The 24488-nt window shown below is 36.7% G+C and overlaps 1 protein-coding gene across 1 annotated transcript; it reads right to left on the bottom strand.

Annotated features, from left to right (window-relative positions):
* Window positions 1-381: 381 nt before the first annotated feature.
* Window positions 382-14702, bottom strand: LOC133517830 (trifunctional enzyme subunit alpha, mitochondrial). The gene is made up of 14 exons (XM_061851275.1): window positions 14508-14702; window positions 14295-14401; window positions 13867-14053; window positions 13281-13473; window positions 13068-13189; window positions 12616-12845; window positions 12214-12393; window positions 10716-10882; window positions 10103-10332; window positions 8296-8488; window positions 6216-6351; window positions 5605-5825; window positions 3445-3561; window positions 382-805 (listed from the first exon to the last, which is right to left on the bottom strand). The coding sequence occupies exons 1-14, from the start codon at window positions 14575-14577 to the stop codon at window positions 670-672; spliced, it is 2289 nt and encodes a 762-aa protein (XP_061707259.1). The 5' UTR covers window positions 14578-14702; the 3' UTR covers window positions 382-669.
* Between the last annotated feature and the right edge of the window lie 9786 nt (window positions 14703-24488).

Here is a 24488-nt window from a genome sequence, read left to right as displayed (position 1 = left end):
TTACTGTTTTTTCTATAATTTCGTAATATAATCAAAATAAAAAATGGCCATTATTCTTATTTTTAATATTTACGTACCTACTCAAAGACTAAATTAAAGAATCGTTTATAAACTCGTCTAGACTCTTGTCATTGATTATAGAATTAAAATCTAATTGAATTTTTGTCGACTCCATAGCATGCTAACGTCTTACCGTGCGATTAATACTCCGATGCCTAGTTATTAAATATAAGCCGTATTTGAAAGCATGAAGATTACAATGTAATTTATCCCATATAATTAAATGCATTCGGTTGTGTAAAAGTGATAGTTGGAACTGGTGTGGGACTTGCGTTCCTAAACCACGCGAGATTAGGCACACAAATAGTAACAATGCGTATATAAAATAAAATAATTTATTAGGTTACAACAATCATGCAATATAGATTCACGGATTTTTTAATGAAATACTGGGGACATAATCTTATCTTTAAAACAAAGTTCGAATGTTGATTAACAATAAATAGGGACATTAAATCAAAATACAATATTCAAAATCTGTGTTTCACTTATACAAACCTATTATCTCAACTATCAATAATATCCTCGACCATTCGTCACTGTGTCTGTCATGAACACAAAATCTCTGGCGTAATCTACTCATTTAAATGTAAAAATTTAATTGGCAGTTTACTTATGGAATTTCTTGCTCGTGTCTTTGGCCATGTCTACAAGGGTCTGAGCGGGCTTGAATGGTGCTCCATAGTGTCCTTGGAACTCCTCCATCTTCTTTACTAGTTTGTCAGCTCCAAATTGATCGACCCACCTGAGGGAATATTAATTTTATTTTAAGTATGTAATATGTTACAAACAATAATTTTTAAGAAAAAAAAACCGACTTCAATGAGGGAGACCGGTGAAAGAACGATTATTGTTGATTTTAGATTTCATACAATGAAATTAAAAAGACAGCGTCCTACGCCTAATTATGTAGAAAAGGAGGTAACATGTTTTTTTTGCCACCACATTTTGCACCCATCTTGACCCATTTCAGAATTGCCCTATGGTTGACGCAATAGGGTATTCGACTGTATTTAAGATAAATTATTTCACACCATGCATGAAATAAAGCACCAGATAATTATTTAAAAAACTAAATAGGATAGAAATATAAAAAAGTGCCTTGAAAACCTAACTGCTTGGCAAAGAGAACAAATTGCCAAACATGAACTATGCATCATTGAAGAGTTCCATTCTGTTCATCATCAGCAGTTCCACTTCATCAAATGTCACTTCTACAAATGTAAATACTTGATTTTTTAATGAAAATACTAAGATCACTATATATATATATGCCTTTAACATTTGAGGAGTTCCCTCGAGTCCTCATGGACCCCATCGTCAGAACTCAAACCTAACAAGAATTTGTCTTGAAAATCTAATTTACTTAACAAACACAGCGAAGAGGAGAAATCGCCAAACGTGTACTATGCGTCGTTGAAGAGTTCCATTCTGATCATCATCAGCAGTTCCACTTCATCAAATGTCACTTTTTTAAATGTAAATGCTTGATTTGTTACAGAAAATACAAAAATCACTATATGTATGCCTTTCACATTTGAAGAGTTCCCTCGATTCCTCATGGATCCCATCATCAGAACTGAGTTTTGACAAAAACGGGACCAATCTGTATATATATAAATTCAAACAAAAAATAATAATTTTCAAAATCGGTTCAGAAATGACGGAGTTATGGATTAACAAACAATAAAAAAAAAAATTATACAACCGAATTGATAACCTCCTCTTTTGAAATCTCTAAGTCGGTTAAAAAGGAAACAAATTTTACCTAGTAATGAGTAAAGATTTCCAATTAACATGTTTTTTTTTTATATAACAATGATTCCAAAGAAGCGTGCGGCCTTACAGAATTTAACTGGTCATTATAGTTTATGTACATCGACAACTTCAAGGCCCAGTTGCACCAACACCACTTCGCAGTAAACTGATACAATAAAATTTAGCAAATGTTTTAACGATGACAGACTTTTTGGTGGAACCGACCTTTAACACATTCACTGCCAGACAAAAAACGGCACGCTACCCCTGTGCGGGTTGGCAAACTCACATTATGATTAAACCAGTACTGTACGCCGAGCGCCCACCAGGCGGGCGCCCCTGCGTGCGCCAGGGCTGTGCTAAGTTTCACACATTCACTGCCGGGAACCCACCTGGTGGGCGCTCGTGAACTTTGTTCAGATGCCGGACAACCCGCTGGGCGGGTTGTTTTGTACGCACTTTTTGGCGGGAAATTCAAAAAATCTTGGGCTGGTCACACTTTGTGTAATAGGAATTATAGTTTTGATACTAGAAAATATTTTTGATTTTCTGAGCACACGTAAGGTGCCTAAGGAAATGAGTTAAATATACGTTGACGTGCACTATGTAAAGTACAAAGACATATGTATAGACATGTTTCGCCAAGATATTAATTTATATCAAATTACTACTGACCAGTCACTCCACAGATTTCTTCTAAATATTGGTTTTCACTGTTTTCAGTAACTCGTTACGTTCCAATGTTTTGATTTTATTGATATTTTCCAGAACTTCTAGTTTATCCGTTTCTTTACACACTTCAAAGTCAAAGTCAAATCTTTATTGCATATCACAAATCACATAAGATGGAACAGAAAGTGTAGAAGTACATGTGACGCCCTGCAAGGGCACAGCAATTTAAGAGGACTAAATCTACTTTAAACAATGAGAAACCAATAATCTAAACCTAACTTGTCCTGTTCATGAGATTCAGGTATTAAGAAATTCACGTACTTAATCAAAGTTATAGGCAAATGTTAGAACTAGTACTTAAAGTATCAAAATATTAATAGAGCACCAACCTACTAAATTGTTTACGACTTGTAAACATTGCAGTTTTTCGTTATACAACTCTTCACGTCGACTTCGCACATTGTCGTAATTATATTTACGAGGTTAAATAATAGTTTGCGGACCTCACTCGGTATAGTCATTATTAATATTATTTAAAATAAACTGAAATAAACCCCTTATAAACAGCGAATAATTTAAATGAATTACATAAATTGACAACAGACTTTTAGCTTTTTTTTAAATCATAGACAATTGGTGATACAACAAGGAAATATCTGTCAACAATATTTGGTTAGCCAGACTCTAATAAGTACATAAATCTCTGCCGGTGTCAACCCTGCGATATGCCTGTGAAGATGTGCGCTCACCAGCTGGGTTCTTTGGCGTAGACGGTAGTCGTCTATAGCTGTGTATAAAGTGAACTCCCGCAGCGGGTTGTCCAGCATCCGAGTAAAGTTTACGAGCGCCCACCTGGTGGGTTCCTGGCAGTGAATGTGTTAAAGTGCCAAACGTAAGAGGTGTTTATTCCTGGCTATAGTTTGTTAGGTATATGAAAATTGTCAACAAGTGTACCTGAAAGGTCCTCCAGTGAATGGCGGGAATCCAAGTCCGAATACGGCACCGACATCTCCTTCCAGAGGGCTGTGCAAGATCTTTTCCTCCAAGGACAGTACTGCCTCGTTCACAAACCTGTTGATAATATTACAATTTCACTAACAACTTTGAGCCCACACATTCAAAATTTTATGCTGCAAGTAGGCCTCAAGGGCTCTTTTACAAGTCGATACAACATTTATAGTAACATCATATAGTGACATGAAAAATACATAGCAACATTTATAAATACAACAGCCAATACGTGGGTAAACATTATGTTATAATAATCTTAAAATAAATAATTACTACAATACAACAGAGATCTGGGAGCGTGCGCGATGACATCGCCTCTTAGCGTTCACAACTACTGGGGAGCTGTCAAATAATGAGCTCAACAAAATAAAGATTATTCCTTAAAAATGTTACAAATGTGCGGAATCTTTTCGTTTTCAATGTTAAACACACTTGACTTTTGCTTTACTGAAAATAGTCAGAATTATCTGTGTATTTTAGATTATTCGGTTAATTTTCTTCGTCTGTTTCGATACAAATTCAATGAAAAAATGTATGTTTCATTATGTTTTGATGGCCCACTTCGTGATCCTCTTCCTGGGGATAAGTATGATGCTTTCAAGTATAAAAGTTTTGCCCTTCTTCACAGGTTTTAATCAACTCATTTTATGTTAAAACATATGTTCTTTCGCTTATCACAACGTTTGTTGTGACACACGACAGACAACAGACAACTCTTTTTTTTTTTTTTAATCTTTATTTATTTATTGAGGGTTTTTAAATAAATGCCACCCTCATAGTGGCTCTCTAACAAAACTACACCAGTCTAATTTTCACTATTTCTACGTGCTATGATATCGATAACCATAGAATAAAGGAGCCCAGCCTCTTCCGAAGCAGGGGATGCTAGGATGCTATTGACTCGGCCGAGGTCATAGGAACAGACATTAAGCAAGCGACGCTGTGCGACACCTCGGCGAACAGACAACTCTTCGTGCCAAAAGTATGTTTCTGACGGGCTACGGAATGACGGGCTTTCAGTAACTGTCATTATAACTAATATGTGACGTTATCTATGAAAAGGGACCTTATTGTCGATGGCGCTTCCGCCGTTATAAACGATGCTCTGATACAAATACAACGCTGCGCTACCAGTGCGGCGTAACCGCCATCGACAATAAGGTCCCTTTTCATAGATAATGCCACATATTACAATTACCTAATGTTGATACACTGTATTAGACATACTATTTTATTAACATCGAAGCAAAACTCTGCGTTGACATAGACTAGATCTATAAAATATTTAGCTGTTACGTTGGTAAGCCTGGAATAATACTATATGATATAAAAGCCTAATTTCTAGCTCGATGTTGGAAATATATAAAGTTTACTATTACTGTTTCCTCCAGTATTATTGCAGTTTACCATTAATTAGCTATCGTGATCTATTTTTATCGTAAATATAATTTTAAAGCAAAAAACGTGAACAAAATAACGGAATAGTATGGGAATTGACAGAAACACACGTAGCATTTTTTGCCATATTTGGCCACATCAAGCGCTGTGATCGTTCCGGCTTCCCCCACCACCCGCTTTGCACGCTTCCATATCAATGTCAGAGTACTAATTCTAATAAGATTTGGAGGTGTAAAGTCTTTAAGGAGTACTTTAGGGTGACTGTTGTTTGGGAGGTGTGTCAAAATTAAATAAATCGCGTCTAGACTGGTCTAGACTGTTAAGTTAGCAGTCTCATAAACTAATGCTACAGAATACATAACAAGTATGTATCCAATAAGTAGGGCGATTCCGCTCATATCAAATCGTTTCAGTCGCGTCCAATTGTGAAGGTATGTTTACCAATGTTTACTTAAAAAAGATAAATCATCAATTGATCACCAATAGAATCGATTATATGAACTTTGCAGATTTAATCAAGAATCGTAAAATATCGTTTCTAATTTGCATTGTCACAACCCTATAATTACTTTTTTACACGTGTCAGTTACCCTTCCAGTTTGAAAAACACTATACTAGAGCATAAGAGAAAATGCTGCCGCGACGCACCCCTATCGCTTTCAGTGAGTTTTAATCTAGTAAAAAAATGTTGCAATGTGAGCTTACCTCGACACCATTCTTAACTGTTGGTCCTCGACAGTGTTGGCACCAAGAGGCGCCAGAGAGTATTTCTTCACGACGGCAATGGCGTCCTGGTTGATTTCCTTGTTTTTAGAGCCCTTCTCATAAACGTAAAAGCCCTTGCTGGATTTGCGTCCCATGAATCCAGCCTTCACCAAGTCTTGCATGATATTAATGTTGCCACCGCTGATGCGGTCACCGAATGCCTGAAAAAAAGCTGAAATTATTATATCTGAATATACATCACCAATTAATGCAATGCAATATTTACTGTCACGCAACGGAAACAACTTCTTCTTTTTGTTTATCCCAATACCAGACACACGACAGATGGTGTATCGGATGTGGAACAGGTAGCGGTAATCGCAATTTAACTCTCTTCTAACAGTCATATTTATAAGCGTTTTGATCATGAAAGGAAGTCTGTGCCTAATAGTGAGACGTAAAATCGGTGGGGCCCATATCTCAATCGCTATTGGCCTAATATTACTTATTATCTACAAGAACAGTCGAATCATATTTGAACAAATATAAATATTCATAATATCGTTCAAAAAATGGGCTTTTGGTGATGAATTAGACATACGCGGACGCACCTTGGCCAGATCCGCTGCGATGTGAGAACCGACGTCGATACCGACTTCGTCGGCTAGCGTGGCCGCGCCGACGGGGAAGCCGAACTGCTTCGTCATGTTGTCCAGTGCCTTGGGATCGACTCCTTCTTGGAGTAGCCTGGAATTACATGTATAATTGAAACCGAGTCAGGTACCCTACAATTTAACAACCTTTCACCAACCTCTATTACATTTTGTCTCTTTCTAACAAACCGAAATGCCAGTGGATGTCATTCCAGATCTAGAGCAGAGCCCAACTGGGGAAGTACCTCCACCTTACAGAAAACAGCAGCCAAACAACACTAGACCCTACTCATAGTGTTGTGTTCCTGCCGGTGCCGGTTTAGGGTCGGCAACGCGCATGTAACTCCTCTGGAGTTGCAGGCTTACATAGGCTACGGAGACTGCTTACCATCAGGCGGGCCGTATGCTTGTTTGCCACCGACGTAGTATTAAAAAAAAGGATTTGATTTGACACATGTTTATGAATAAATTGGAATTTTGCCCTTTCGAAAAATAAATTGAGCTCAAAATAAAATATATTTGACCAGACCTAACATTCGGCCACCCTGAAAGTGATGTGTCCTCGGGATGACATGTGCTCACCAAATGGGTTTCCTGATCATAGAAACATCATAGAAATCTACCTAGTTGGTTACTAAATTCTGTTACTGCAATAATCTTTATCTACATAAAATATACGAACGAAAGTTGAATAAACTATACATTAAAATGAAGTACACAAAATGAGGAATTACATATGACAATGACAATATCATTCAAAATGGCCTCCTCTGGCCTTGAAACAGGCCCTCAAACGACGAGGCCAGTCATCAATAGCGGCACGTACGATTGTCATGTCTAATTCCGTCACTGTCTTTACTATGGCCCGCTTGAGGGTGTCAAGATTTGTGTGGGGTTTAACACAGGCTTTCTCCTCAATAACCTGCCATATGGCATAATCCAGGGGGTTAAGGTCCGGGTCCGGGCTGGAGGACGGCCAGTCTTCATGGGCAATAAAGTCAATTTTGTTCCTTCGAAACCAGGCTTGAGTTGTTTTTGCCTTATGTGCAGCAGCTGAGTCCTGTTGAAAGACCCATGGTTGATTTTGAAATAGGGTGTGGTTTAAGGGCTTCACTATTGGTTCGAGAACGGTTTCCTGGTAAACTTTGGCCCCAGTTTTCACACCTTTCAGAAATGAGCCTGTGTTAGCCCCGAGTATGACACACCCAGCCAAATCATCACATAAGAGGGATGATGGCCTCGTTGCACTCTCGGAACAGCCGCAATCGCCTCTTGACTTTTTTTTGCATACACTCTGTCATTCTGGCGGTTACAACATTCTTCAATGGTAATTTTTTTTTCATCTGTAAATAGTATTTTTCGGTGGCCATTTTGTGCGTACCGCTTCAATAGCACGCGACTTCTCTCTAGCCTCATAGTCTTTAATCGTCCATTAAGCAAATGACCTTTTTGTCTGCGGTAAGCGTGTAGTCCAAGGTCTTCATTGATAACTTTTTTTAGGGAGCTTCTCTTCACAGACATCTGTATTGCCAACAACTTTTGCTTCCGGACGGGGTTTCTTGCAATTCTCGCCTTCACTGCCTTTATTAGAGCTGGAGTCCGAACGGTGCGTGGTCTTCCAGACCTCTTGCGGTCATCGAAGCTCTGAGTACTATTTTATCTAATAATTGTGCGATAAACAAATTGTTTGTTGATTTTTAGGTTTTCAAGCAACTTCAAAATTATGTTTGGCGGGTGCCCACATTTGTGCAACGCAATTACTGCGATACAATTCGATATACGAGATAAGCGTTATGTGTGGTATATAATAATAGCTCACAAATCCACCACATTATATCATTTTTTATTTTTTAGGTAGCATTTGTTTTAACGGAAATAAAGAGGTTGCAAATCAAGTAACAGAACTTAGTAACCAACTAGGTAAAGAATACAAGTACATTAGTGTAGAAGCGACGATACCTCGTCGACTTAACATACGGCCATCCTCCTACGGCCAACCTACGCGTCCTCGTGGTGATGACAGATGAAATGCGCTCACCGAATAGCCTCGCTCAGCATAGTGGAGAGGATGCGCGTGGTGTAGAAGCCGGGCCCGTCGCCGACGGTGATGACGACCTTGCCCTGCTTGAGGCCCACGGCCACGGCGGCCGCGGACGTGTCGGCGCTGGTGCCCGGGTGCGTGATGATCTCCAGCAGCTGCATCTTGTCCACGGGGGAGAAGTAGTGCATGCCTACCACAAAAATAATACTAAATTATTATTTTCATATCATTTTGAGTATGAAGCCGATGGTTCTGGGTTCGAATCCCGGAAAGGGCATGTATTTGTATGTATGTAATGTTTGTCACTTTATTGCACATAAACAGGGTAACATAAAACCGAAAAAAAAAACAAAACAAAAAATAAATATGTACAAAGGCGAACTTATCCCTAAAAGGGATCTCTTCCAGCTAACCTTTGAGAAAATTCGAAAGGATCAAACACTAACAGGTGAAAGACAAATCAATATTAACAGTAGTAATATGAGAATTTTGGATACACATAAAAGAAGGACGAGAGCAATCAATAATAATAAAATTTTGTGAAATTTGTGTGATGAGCACAGGTTCCTGAGACATGACTGTTTTCTATATATTTAAGTATTTATATTACCCAGAACACAAGCCTTATTGAGCTTTATGAGGAACTTAGTCAATTTGTGTAATAACGTCCAATAATATTTATCCTCGTACCGCCGAAGAAAAATAACGCAAGATCAGCTTAACGCCCAATTATATGAAATTATGACGTTTAAAATAACATTTGCACAGTCTGTGCTATCAAAATCGCTGCCGCGTTAGCTTGGTCTGACTGTATGCATAGCTATCTTAGGTTCAAAATTGGAAATAAATTACGTCACACAAAAGAAGACGATCGGCGTATCGTGATTTCGTGACATAGGAAATATCTGTGTTCATCACACAAATAAATGCCCTTACTGGGATTCCAACCCAGGGTTAGTACCTACTAGGCCAGACAGGTCGTCAAAGGTAAGATAAAATGAAGATACGCAGACCAGTTAGAAGACTTATTCACGTTTACGTTGCAATCAAATGGTCTTAATTGTGCTATCGTGTTGGTTTATTACTGCATAACGTTCACGCAAAGTCGAACAGTGGCTATTTTTATTACTCTCGTGAACATTTGAGATAATTCATAAAAATACATAAAGCTAAGTCAGCCATTTAATAGTTATTTGTTTTATAAGGGGACAAAGGTGTTGTTTAACAGCTCGTGCTAAGATTAATACCCGAGCAAGCGAAAAACTCCAAAATTGAACCACGAGTGTAGCGAGTGATTCGAAAAGAATAATCTCGATCGTTGAGACGGTTTTAAGGTACGAGCGTTAAATAAATTTTGCCACCGAGTGAAACAAAGTTTTTCACACCAACGCTAGAAAAAATACTAGTAGAGACTACTTTACTCTCTTTGTTTTTTTTTTATGTTTACTAAAACATTATTTAATATGTTTGCTTCAAAATTATAATTTAAAAATCAATTCCATCAGCCAACACGAGTAAACAACTCATATTAAATATTGCGTTTATGTATATAGTTGCTGTAAAATATATTTTTTTATAAAATTTAAGGAGTCGAAACTTTTTGGATGTTTAAAAAACTTAATTTTAAATCTTTGAGGTCAAGCATTTTTTTTTCTATACCTACCCATATATTTTTAAAAATTCCAATTTATTGTGATACATTGCTCATATTTTATCTTTTTAACTAGATTTAGTTATAAAATTCAACATGTGTCAACAACCGTATAACAAGAATGATATTGACTTAACCATGAAGTGAACATACCGATAACCTTCTCAGGCCGGCTGCTCCCAGCTGCGATCTTGGTGATGGGAATGGCGCTGGTGTTGGTCGCGATGATGCAGTGCTGCGGCACCACCGCCTCCAAATCCTTGATGACCTTGTGCTTGATGTTGATGTCTTCGAACACTGCCTCAATCACGCAGTCTACGTTTTTGAACTTGGCGTAGTCCAATGTTGGGGTGAGGTTGCCTAGGATTCTGTCTTTCTGGATGCTGAAAATACAATTCATTGGTAATTAAACTGGAATAGATGCTTGCTGATCTTATCTTCAAAAATGTCTCGCCAGACGGAATACATCAACTGAAGCAATTATCAGACTGAATCAGTTTAATAGTTTTTTACACTGCATTAGCTAAGGATGGTATTCCACCTGTCTTATTTCTCTATCCAATGTGCATTGCGTCTCACTCTCTCATTAAGCAAAATGTGAGATGCAAATATACATTGGACCAAGAAATTTGGACGGGTGGGCAGAGTGAAGTAAGTAATAATCGAAATGATGTCTTCTCAGTGATAAGGAACTCAAAGTTCAGAATCCAAAAGTCTTTACAATTTTAGAGAATTAGAAGTGGGATATTTAATTAAGCTAACTTACGCGGACATCCTCTTCCTCTTAACGGCATTGGCCAGACCAGTTTGGATCTGCCCCACTCCGCGGTAGAGTCCAGCAGTGGTCGCATCCTTCATGACCACCTTGTAACCTTTGTCAATGGATACATGGACAATACCGGCGCCCATCAAACCCGCGCCTAGAACACCAATCTGTAATAAACAATACATGGTTTCACAATCTTGGTTACTACCACTACTACCAGCACATTACTGTTGTACTAAAAAACCGGTCAAGTGCGAGTTCATTTTACTCGCGCACCGGGGGTTCCGTACAAACTTTGAATTATCTCGTGAAACTATAAAGGCGAAAGACTTTTGAATAGAAGTACCTATACTAAGTATGTAATGCACGTATGTTGGGTATGTTTTCAAGGATAATTCTCTATCATGTGAACCGATTTCAAAAATTGATCTTTAATTTGATAAAAGGGTGTATATAATGTAAACTCATAGACATTTCGAGTGTAATGAACACACGTAAAGTTGGTTAAATTGCAAACTGAATTCGGAAAGGTTTTTTGTTTTTTAAGATAGAATCTAATTATAGTTTTTCTGTAAAATTTATAGTAATGTGAATATTATGTAAAATATTCATAATTTTTCGTCGGTATTCTTCGGAGATAAGGGGGGAACGGTATTTTTGTCTCTATGAAAAAAAAAAAGAAATAATGTTTTGGAATGTACGGTCAACCAATTTAATTCCTAGGCCACTATAGAAGTATAGAACCATGTCATAATGACTTCTACAACAGTGCTTATTGAGTGATGCATGTCATGTATAGAGTAGTTAAATCGACAAGGTTCTATAGTGGCCTAGGATTCAAATTGGTTGACTGTACCAACAATTTGAGCTCTTTCAAATGATACCCCACTTGACCTAGGCACTAGACCTTGAAATTTTGCCCCTTCTTCATATTGTGCATTTTCCATAGTTAATAAAAATAAAATAATACTTTACAGTACATATGGGGCTACTTTATAGCACTAGTGCGAGAAGTAGCATATTATGTTACTGTGTCGAACATTTAAAGGGCCATATGTACTGTAAAACGTTGTACGATACATGTGCGAATAGGTAATTCGCAACTCGTGTCGATTTAAAACACTCCCTTCGGTCGTATTTTAATTTATCGCCACTCGTTTCGAATTTCCTATTTTTCGCACTTGTATCGTAATGTACTATTCAATGTGTCTGGGTTAGCATTGTTCATAACTATTCCAAATTTCAAATCGATAGCTTAAGTGTCTCTCGAGATATTTAGCGATGTGACAGACAGACAGACGGACGAACAGTACAACGTAAGGGTTCCTTTTGTACCTTTTTGGTACGGAACCCTAAAATCACTACATTTATCGTCAGGGAATTGCAAGTAAGAAAGAAGTTTTGGGTTGAACATATTCTATAACTTTCTAACGGTTCCAGTCTTGTATGTGTGCCAACATACAAACTTTTAGCTTGAAACTATGCTGTGGCTACTTACAGTCTTGACATCAACTTGGGACTTGCCGAATCTGTTCTTCTTGCATTCAGTTTGTCCTCTAAAGAGGCCAATGAGACCTTTACTCTGTGGTGTCATGGCCAGCTCGCCGAACCCTTGGGCTTCGGCTTCGTATCCCGCCGCGCGGCCTTTGTCCACTCCCGTTCGTACTACTTCTAAGATCTGAAAATAAAACATTGTTAGTAATGAACTTTCATTATAAATATAAGTACTAATTTTAAAACTTGCTTGGTCCAAACCAAATCTAAGAATTTGAAAGCTACTTTATTATTTATTTGGGGTCATTTTGAAGGGCAGATGATTCCTTGTAAATCCCTACATCAGGTTTTGCCTCTGACAAAAATTATAGACAGTTGAAAAAATTTGAAACTCATAGAAACAAACCTTAAGTGGGGCAGGGTAAAGACCACGCGATGCCTTCATTACTTGCTCTTTGGCTTTGTTGAAGATCATGTTTTTGACCATATCCCACTCCATAACGGTAGCGGTTATTTTATTAATGAGACCAGTCTTGGTTCTGTCAACCTTGATCTTGCCTGTTGCAATGTCTTTTGCAATTTGAACAGCCACATTCTCTAAATATTTCATTGTGTTGTCAGCAGGTAGGCCCAGACCTAAAAAAAGTTTTTTTTATTAAATATGAAGATAATATTATACACATACATATTATTCTGAATGTTGTTCATAAAATATTCTTGGATTTAAATGTTTGCTTATAGAGCACTTAATGAGAGAGATGATAAACAACATCAAGATATTTTTATTAATCTTAATTTATTTTAATCAAGCTAGGAATGCATCTGACATAGACACAAAGATCATGAGAAAAAACTCACCAGGTCCAAGGGGAGATACTAATAAATCAACAATTCCAAGTTTTTTCGCTTTATCTGCCTTTACGGTTTTTCCTGTAAGCGCTAGGTCCAAAGTTGTGGGAATAGAAGTAAGAGCTGGCAACCTGAATAAATAAATAAAAAGAATTAGCAAACATTTAACTCTTGTCTCATCTTGAAATATGTTTTACACTAGCTATGGCTATTTCAAAGCACCTTTGAGTGCCACCACCACCAGGCAGAAGTCCCAGCATAACTTCAGGAAGCCCAAATCCAGTCTTCTGGTCCTTAACAGCGATGCGGTACTTGCATGCCAGAGCAGTCTCTAGCCCGCCTCCAAGGCAGCTGCCTTGAATAGCAGCAATAAAGGGCTTGCGAGATGCTTCCATTCTCCTAAAGATTTCATGACCTGAAATATTTCAACCAATCTTTTATAAGATAATAAATTAAATGGAAAGATAATATTTAATAAGAATTTAAGTATTTTAGTAAAATAAGACTTTATTTATAAACTGTATTCTGACAGAAATAAACTGTAGCCATTATGTAAAAGAAATTATCTTTGTTTAATTCACAACTCATACCAACAATAATAATTACAAATTGAATGTTATATTCATAAAACAAACACCATATTTCAATCCAATTGGCATTGCATAAGTTTTGGCTACAAGCCATACTAACATGGAATTGAATGCATTTTGATCATTCACTTCCTCCGTTATATAAATGAAAATACCAAACCAAAAAGGCCAACCAAAAACTTCATCCTATAATTTGTTTTAATAAGGGTGATGGTTACCTCGTTTTGATAAATTAACTACTTCTTCTTTTGTTTTGCAAGCTTCGATCATAGAGATATCTGCACCAGCAATGAAACATCCCGGTTTGCCAGATATCAGCACGGCAGCTTCAATGGAAGGATTTGATTCTACTTCATTTAGAATGTTTGTGACCTCATTCATCACCTCCGTGTTAAGGGAGTTTACCTATGAAGATTTCAAATACAGATCTTTGTACATCCCAAAAGTGTTACTATTTAAACACAAAAGAAATATTTATAAAGTTACCACATTCATTTAACAATCATGTGAAATTAATATATTTATGAAAACAATATTTGAAAATAATTTCCATCTCAGTGGCACTTAAATGTCGATCACTGCTTAATGTTCCAATGAAGTAATAGAAAATACATGTTGTTTTATAATGAGTTTATGTTCTACCGACCTTAACATTAGGGGAGTCCAATGTCACTACATACACGCCGTTGACTATTTTGCACTTGGTATGTACATGATTAGCTGCAGCCGCTGCATAATTTCGACTCTGGAAGCCTAAATTAAAGAATAATTACAAGTTAAATTTCCCTTAAATACCCTGTACCAAGTCTTAATTTATGCTTGCACTCTAAAAGTTTTAAAGTCTGAAGTCTAATCTTACCTGCCAGAAACTTAACATCTTTTCTATTTTTCAGGATCCTTAGGGCACTAAGTAATTTATGATTGGCCATGTTGCAACTACCTAACTTAAACAATAAATTAACAAAACTAAATGACTATTAAATAATTTTAGGCCAGACTTTGAACCTAAACTTTCGTCGTGGAATTGGATGACGGAGGGGTGATAAAGCGGGGGGGAAGCGGAGGTGACTGACTGACATTGACCGAGTCGAGTGAATGAAAGAACGATAATGATCGAAATAAAATGTCACAACTCAAACCATTTGAGTTACTAATTTGTGTTTTTATTGAATAACGATGCATAAATATACAATTATTTATTTATTTGTAGGTATTATGTTAGCGTATAAATAAACACTGAACAAGTAAGCAAATGTTCCAAATAGCCCTAAATAACACAACGGTGTAATTTTATTATAAGCCATATGTGGTCAGCGTCACACTTTCCGAGGCGCGAATTACAAAATGCATTTTTCCTATCATGTTCGATTAATACTCTGGCAAGCTAACTTCGTGAGTAGTAAAAGGCGCTCTCTTAATTAGGCCATAAAATACAAAAAGATGAAAAAAGACGTGAAATTCAAAATATCTATGGGTGTCGGCCTACTTTTTTCACATTTGTCGCCCTTTTCTACTGACAAAGTAAAAATTGCAGGAAAACAAACAGACAAAACTATAGGGGGTCGGCATGTATTGCGCGTCCTTTGGTTTGTCCCATTCTTGAGAGTGACTCTTATAATATAACAATTGATAGCCACTTTTAAGGGACTAATTTCTAACGGGACCCAAACCATACCCAAACATCGAAAATCCAATTGCATTATCTCCCTCTCTGCCGCTCTTGCATATTTAAGCGATTGAGACGCAAACAGTTCAACGAAAGAACGAGGGTGTTTCGTGATTTTAACCATAGAATGAGCTCGAGGTCACTTACAAAGTAACTACTATCTACTATACTTATACTATTCAATGATCGAATTATACTTATTGGTTTCCTCCGCCTGAAGTGATTTTTGTAAGTATAGTAAAAATCTTGAATCACGTAACTTCTAAAAAAAACTTGGGATACACACATACCTGTAATTTCTGCTAGGTATGTATTTAAGTAAAAAAGCAGCTTTGCCAACATAAAAAAAGTCATTATTGCAAGACCACTGATTTTCCAAAAAACGTAGATTTTCCCATGATGTGTAGGAACTTATATCCTATAAGATCCTAAGATGTCCATCCCCAGGGCTGCACATTCTTTTACATGCCCAATTTTATCAAAATCGGTTCATTTAGTTTAGCCGTGGAAAACTATCAAGCAGACAGACTTTTACATTTATAATAAGTATTAGTAGTAGAATTGATTTTCCAGCTTGGAGCAATAACGTTGTCCAATCGTCTAGTAAAAAAATTAACGAGAAATGTCGTTTAAACTAATAAATCAACACATATAACAATATCAATATACACAAACGTACAAATCTACATACACTGTATATCTACTGAATATAACAACACAATAGGCATGAGATAAAATCGGATTCTTCAGAGGGTGTATTAAATCACTGCAATTGACATTTATCATGATTTCCCACTTGTTGCAAGCCCCGAAGCGGTGGGCCCTCCCCTGTTACCATGGTAACCGCCCGTCCATTTAAGCCCCCTTACCCACTCTCCAGGCTGTCCAAGTAAGAGTCACAAAACATTTCCGGCGACTGTGCAGTTTGCCTGTATTATAATTTGAACCCTGGGCGTTTAGCTGCTATTGGAATTGTGCGTGATTGTAGCGTCCGTCTAGCGACCATGGTATAGCACACATTATCACCATCAGCCTTCTAGTTGTCCCGGCATTTCGCCACGGCTCACTTAGGGAGAACCAACCAATCATCTCCACCACGTATTTTGCATCTGCGACATTATCATTCCTATAGAGCTCTCTACCCATAGCAACAAATCGTAGGAATGCGATTTTGTGGCATTTAACCCGTTACCGCATACGAAAACATATATGGTGGATATGATATTCAACTCTAGCTATTAAAGTTCAAATTTCAACAAATATTTTTTATTACATGCAGTAAGGGTAAGTATTAAGTATTGACAGAACTCATTGCACCTATATATACCTACTTATTCGGCAATGTATTAAAAGTTGCTTTTGATGTCTTTCCAGGTTCATGGCGTCTTTAACTGATCATGCATTAACTGTTAGAAATAAGCTCTTCTAAATGGCTTTCCACACCTTGCAACAAACCGCATGCGATTTTAGATAATTGTTGGTTAGGTAGGTGCAACGTATTCAATCTATTGATACAACGCAAATCGCATGCAATCATCGGTGAGGTGTGTAGGAGCCCTAAAGGTCATTTAAGTATGTTACATGGCCTAGGCGTAAGCGTAAGTACCTACCTATAATGAGACTAATCAGAGGTCAGTTTGATACTGGTTCGCCTAAGGCGAGGCTCTTGGGAAGTGCCGCGAATAAAGGCAGTGATTTCTCGACGGCCGCTCTTATGAAGTCAAAAGCAAGAGTGGTCTCGTGTCACGTCACGAAGCGGTAATTACACAGCTAACTCGAGTCGTGTATAATAAATCTACGAAAAATGTTTTCAAACTAAATAGACATATGCTGGATGTGTACCACACTGTACTGTATTGAACTAGCTACAACTTTTTACATTTAATCATATTATTAGATTGAACGCATTTTTAATTAAGTATGCAAATTTTTGTATAAGTATATTTTTATATTTTTACGTACAGGCTAAGATTTAGTTTGACGGTATAAAAACTCAGAAATTAAATTATTATTACGTCTAGACACGCGGCAGCGTGAAGTTCAGAATAAGAGAACTAGCGGCGCAACAAGTGGGAAATCATGATAATCAAATTAATTAATATAAAAGCAGTTAGTTTAGTTAGTTAGTATAAAAACCTAGCCAAGTCAAATCCTGAATTTTAATTACAGCCCAAGTGAACTATTAGAACTTGGCATTATATATATAGAAGTTGACCACCCCAAATCGTTTGCCCGCAAGTGGCATATCTATATTGTATGTTCATCGTTAGTTCATGTTTGCTCAGTAGACAAAATCGTAAGGACCCGATTCCTTCATTTTTTTAAGTGGTTTAAAAAAAAAATTATGAAGAAATCGGGTTCTTACGATTTTAATGCCTGAACAATCATGAACTAACGAATATCTTGCTATCTAGACCAAAAAAAATACAAAAAGTGGTTTGGGGTGGCTAGCGTGAAGACAGCCAGCCCATTTTGTTAAAAAAAAAATGCATGTTAGAATCGGGTCCTTACGATTTTCCCTACTGAACAAACATGAACTAACGATGAACAAACGATATAGATATGCCATTTGCGGCAGTGTTGTCACATCTACCAACTTTTGGGTAGATCTACCTATTTTGCCTACGTTCTACCTATCTACCTCCCTCGGCCTGAAATCTACCTATTTTTCAAAATGGTACAATTGTAAGTAATTCTCAATACATCTGACGGAACATTACTTAATTTCTACCGAATTCAGATTCGATGTAATGAAATCTTGCCAAAGAAACAGATTATACAAGCAGATTCATTACCTACAAGCAATGGAAATCCTCATTTTTGTTTCGATTTCTTTAATAAACACGTGTACCTACTAATATCACAATATTAAATACTCATAAATAATTTGAAAATTTCTATACACATTTTAATCATAAAACGTACTTGCCATTGAGTGGTATATCTACCTGTTTCTCATTTTAAAACCACCCATTTCTACCTATTTTTGCACCCTCTTCTACCACTTCGGCAAAATTGTATGTGACAACACTGATTTGCGGGCAAACGATTTGGGGTGGTCAACTTCACGGGCATCACAGATGCCCCGATTTTAACATGCATTTTTTTTTAACAAAATGGGGTGGCTGTCTTCACGCTAGCCACCCCAAACCACTTTTTGTATTATTTTTCTTGGTCTAGATAGCAAGATATTCGTTAGTTCATGATTGTTCAGGCATTAAAATCGTAAGGACCCGATTCCTTAATTTTTTTTTAAACCACTTAAAAAAAATGAAGGAATCGGGTCCTTACGATTTTATCTACTGAGCAAACATGTACTAACGATGAACATACAATATAGATATATCATTTGCGGGCAAACGATTTGGGGTGGTCATGCAACTTCACGGGCATAAGTCAGTGACAAAAATCCCGATATTTAGATGTTTGTATCTTAATAACCAATTGAGTTATATTCATGAAATTTGGGTTTCTAGTTAGCCTTAAGGGTCATAATGAAAGTAGCAAATTTCATATATTCATGTGATACTGAGTTCGCATCAGGGGTTAAAAGTGGCCAAATGGTTCGTGACACGGCTGCTGCGCTGCCAGTTCTCTTATTCTGAACTTTACGCTGCCGCGTGTCTAGACGTAATAATTTCATAGAAGTTTAACGTTCAAAATAACACTTGCACAGTCTGTGCTATCAAAATCGCTGCCAACTTAGCTTGGTATAACTCTAACAAACGCTTTTTAACGCCCTCCTGTTACTTCTAGAAACATTGCGCTAGTAATTATTTATTTCTATGAAATGTAGATTCTAACATAGCTATAAGTCCTTGCATACTAATCATAAATATGAATCTGATAGTTACTTGAAATATATGTTTGAATGAATGCTATGGTAACACTAATGCCTTTCATTGAGCACTTACCAGCCGGATTTTCTCGAGTTGTCGGGACTTAAAAGGAATTGATTCAATTCCCCTCAGGCCGAGGCCGAGAGTAGGACAGGGCGGGGTGGTTGAAGCCCCCTTACTTCAACCTCTTCAAAGACACATTCTATTCTATACGAAACTGGTAATGGACTGTGCCGGGAGTGCCGGGACCATATTATCTGACTGTACACTACACAGTCCAAATCACTCGACTTAAGTCTAAATGAATTTGAGTTATTATATGTTTGCAGTATGTTTGAAGTTCTTGAGCAGGATAAAAATTACAACGATTTCAATTATTGTTCGGTTTAAAAATAAATATTTACAGACATTCGCTCGCGCGTCGCGCTCGCGTCGTCAAGGAAAAAAAATAAGCATTTTTATAAGTCGTTACGTCATTAGACACGAAAGTAATCAAAGTGTATTTGTTGACATTTAAGGTCGCACCAAGGTACCGTTAAGTTTGTTATATTTAAAGTGTGTTACTTAGAGATACACCGCCGACATTAAACTAAAAAATCTCTAGGTACTTTGGTTTCTAACGACTACTGATAAAAGATAATTTGTTTCTAAAATTTAAATTTAATAGTTATTTCAAGCTTTATAAAACTATCTTATGATACACGTAATAGGGGTATGTATCCATTTTATGCCAAAAATGCTTTACATCATTTTGGAAAAGAGCTGTTACTTTTCAAACTGCTGGATCGATTTTAATCAAACATAGCTATAATCACCTCGTCGTAAGGAAACTCGAACGTAAAAAGACAGTATCGAAATTAGTACAATCCGTTTAACAGCTACGATGCCACAGACAGACAGAGATTGGCGTCAAACTTATAACACCCCTCTTTTTGCGTCGGGAGTTAACATTTAAAAAGACCACAAATATGGTTCTTAACACAGGCTCTTCGGTTTATATTTCCGAAAATAAAATTCAAAACAAAAAAATAAACATAAAATCGGTGTAAGTAGCTAGAGGTGTACCATGGCCCTCACTAAAAGAAAGACGCTAAGGGATTATTTATGTAATTGATGCACATGCATAATTTTCCCAGTTTCGTGGTCGTTATCACGTGGTAAATAGTACCCATCCCTCTCATCAGTTGTATAAACGGTACACGTATAAGTACCGTTATAAAACTTTTTGATGGAATATAGTATAGTAAATTAACGCAATGGCGGCAAAAAAAAAACAACGATAATGTTATTCTTAGGGAAAATTGTGAAATTCTTAAGAATAAAAAACTAGATTTTTGTTGTTACCCGGGTAGATGTTTAGTTTTTTTTTATGTGATCTGTAAATAGCATGACTAGTAGCAAGAAAGAAAGTAGGTAAGTAAGAGGGATGATTATAGGTAAGTAAGATTATTTCACTGTACCTAAAGAAATATATAATGGTAAGCATAAGCATAACCTATTAAGCATAAGGGGCAATTACATCCACATGCTAACGGGCCCTATGTTGGGCCTGAGCAAGAGTCGTTTTTCGTTTCACGAATTACCAGAACGCCTATAACAATTTTGACTTATAAAAATACTTAGTTTCTAATTGACGAAAATGTTCAATATCAAACATTGAACATTTATGCTTGTGAACTATTTTTTTACATTTTAAATATTGTTATTTTACATTTTAAATATCAGCATATTTGGTGAAACGGAAAACGAGTATTGCTCAGAGGGCCTACCGCGAACCACGTTCGACGTGTTGACTCCCTGTCACACTTACGTACGAATTTACAAGTGCGACAGAGAGGCAATGCGTTGAATGTGGTTCGCGGTAGGCCCTCAGGCCCGACGTCTCGGGCCCGTTAGCATGTGGATGTAATTGGCCCTTATCCTTATGTCTAAAATCGATTAAATATTAGCTACATTAGCAATTTAGGAATCCAAACAATGTGTATCCAGCCTGAGCTACGGGTAGATAATGATCTTCAACTTAGGTAGTGGTATAAGTAGATTATGTAGGTATGTTATTGTATGATGGATGTTCGAGGGACTCGAGGGAGCTAGCTTCAGTATATGAGCTAAATAGAATAAAGATAGATGATACTTGCATACGATTTGTATCTTACAGTACTATTTATTTATTTACAGTACATATGTCGAAACTTTAAAGAGCCATATGTACTGTAAAACGTTGTACGATACACGTGCGAATAGGAAATTCGAAACGAGTGGTGATAAATTAAAACACGACCGAAGGGAGTGTTTTAAATCGACACGAGTTGCGATTTTTTTTCGCACTTGTATCGTAATGTACTATTGTATAATACAAATAAATATATCGTGTAATAATATTATTGGGACGTTATAATTGTGCGATGGCGAAATAAAAATATATAAGTATAAAGTTTATAGGTATACAAACTCTTTGGTGTGGACGTGTGGATTACGGTCAAAAAAAAAAATTGGAAAAGTAAAAAGCACTAGTTCGCAAAAGCCAACTTTGCGAACGCTAAACAGTTACGTAAAGTAGCTCTTTTTGAGCAACTGTGTTAAAAATAACTACGTATTTCTCTTTTGTGATGGTAAACACGCGTGCTTTTTTCAGTATATTATAACACTCGTGCTTTCTCATTATATTATCCGACTGAGTTAAGAAGGTAACTGATTGCTAATAATATGCATGGAAACGGAGCCTTCTTAATTTGGTCGAGTAATGCATTTTTTTAAACTCATGCATTTTTCAAATTTCATACGTTAGTTCAAGGAGATTTTATCACACTAAACATAATTTATAGATTAAATTATCTCGTAAATTACATTACACACGAGTTGCGAATTACCTATTCGTACATGAATCGTACAACGTTTTACAGTACATATGGCCCTTTAAATGTTCGACACAGTAACGTAATATGCTAATTTTATACACACAGTAAAGTGTATTAGTTTTGAAAGACCTTTCCAACGATACCCCACACTCTAGGGTTGAAGCGAAAAAAAAATTTCACCCCCACTTTACGTGTAGGGGAGGTACCCTAAAAAAAATTATATTTTTAGATTTAATTGTACGACTTTGTCGGCTTTATTGATTTGTATATCCATGCCAATTTTCAGCTTTATAGCACTAACGACCACGGAGCAAAGCCTCGGACGGACAGACAGACAGACAGACAGACAGACAGACAGACAGACAGACAGACAGACAGACAGACAGACAGACAGACAGACAGACAGACAGACAGACAGACAGACAGACAGACAGACAGACAGACAGACAGACAGACAGACAGACAGACAGACAGACAGACAGACAGACAGACAGACAGACAGACAGACAGACAGACAGACAGACAGACAGACAGACAGACAGACAGACAGACAGACAGACAGACAGACAGACAGACAGACAGACAGACAGACAGACGGACATGGCGAAACTATAAGGGTTCCGTTTTATGCCATTTGGCTACGGAACCCTAAAAAGCACGCGTGTTTACCATCACAAAAGAGAAATACGTAGTTATTTTTAACACAGTTGCTCAAAAAGAGCTACTTTACGTAACTGTTTAGCGTTCGCAAAGTTGGCTTTTGCGAACTAGTGCTTTTTACTTTTCCAATTTTTTTTTTGACCGTAATCCACACGTCCACACCAAAGAGTTTGTATACCTAAAAACTTTATACTTATATATTTTTATTTCGCCATCGCACAATTATAACGTCCCAATAATATTATACACGATATATTTATTTGTATTATACAATAGTACATTACGATACAAGTGCGAAAAATAGGAAATTCGAAACGAGTGGCGATAAATTAAAACACGACCGAAGGGAGTGTTTTAAATCGACACGAGAACGTTTTACAGTACATATGACCCTTTAAATGTTCGACACAGTAACGTAATATGCTAATTTTCGCACTAGTGCGCTTAAGTAGCACCATATGTACTGTAAATAATATTATTTAAATTACGATATTTCACTACAACATTTTTTAATTATCGGCTGAATGAAACTATCATTGCCACGTTGGCGAAAAAATGAAAAATGAAAAAGTAAAACGGGCGCCCTCTGTTTTCACTTAAAATTTAGTTGTATAAAAATAATTAAACTTAAATTCTGACAGTGTTTTTGTATGAAATGATTTGTTGTGATTAATTTTTGCAATGTAAAACATCACTGAACGTAGCGTATAGTGCTGAATTAACAATATCATTCAAGTTCAAGGGAAAATTCGTAACTGTATGTAAGATCAGTAAGTGTAATACTCACGAACCAATATTTGTTTTATTGTTATTTTTTCGCAAATGTATTAAAAACGTCGTTCAATGGACGTGTGCAAGTGTCATTATTTACTTGTCCCGTGCCTTTTATTCGCCTACGGCTCATAAAATACATCTCGGGACTCGTAAATAATGACACACATAAGCATAATAAGGCAATGAAATGTACTATTGTTTTACAAGGGGGAAAAGTTGTTGTTTAATACCCCTCGTGCTAATTTTAAGGCCCGAGCAAGTAAAAGATTCTAAAATTAAACCGCAAGCGTAATAGTGAGTGGTATCAAAATGAACACACACACTCATCACATACTCGGAAATAGTAAATTTCGATGCTAGTGCGGAAAGTATGTCATTACTTCACGAGTACCGAGATATGTTGTCACGAGCCGTAGTCGAGACATTTCCGCACGTGTAGCGAACGACGTTTTTTAATACAGTTGCGAAAAAATAAGAAAAACAACAAGTACTTTTTTATGCATGCTGTACTAAAAGACAGAAACAATTGTAAATATAAAATATTATACTATTATTACCTAAGTATCGTTATTTATGATTATTTGTGTATCGTATATTTAAATTGTATGAAAACAATATCGAGTGTTGCCTTTGGAAACTTAAAACATTCTTGCAGTGAGAAAAAACGCCTCTGCTTTGACAGGCGTTTCGGCAGCTATTCCGTTCCATTCACATAACTTATTAAGAACGGTTTTTCAATATTCAATATAAAAAAATAAACGTACCTATTATAATGATGAAGAGGTAAGTAATAATATATGAAATATGCTTAAATTTATTATTTTTACATTAACAGTAGGTTTTTATGTTGAATACGAATTTTAAAGGAAACTAACATTAACACTCATCAATAAGTAGTCATGAATTGGAACACGTGGAAATGTAAAAAGCACTAGTTCGCGAAATCCAACTTTCCACACGCTAAACAGCTACTTAAAATAGCACTTTTTGAGCAACTGTATTAAAAAGGCCTTTTTCTACCCTGCTAGGAGGGATCAAACTGG

Source organism: Cydia pomonella, chromosome 5 (assembly GCF_033807575.1).
Source record: "Cydia pomonella isolate Wapato2018A chromosome 5, ilCydPomo1, whole genome shotgun sequence".
Lineage (NCBI taxonomy): Eukaryota > Metazoa > Arthropoda > Insecta > Lepidoptera > Tortricidae > Cydia > Cydia pomonella.
Note: the sequence above shows the minus strand (reverse complement) of the source record. Positions and strands in the feature narration are given on the sequence as shown.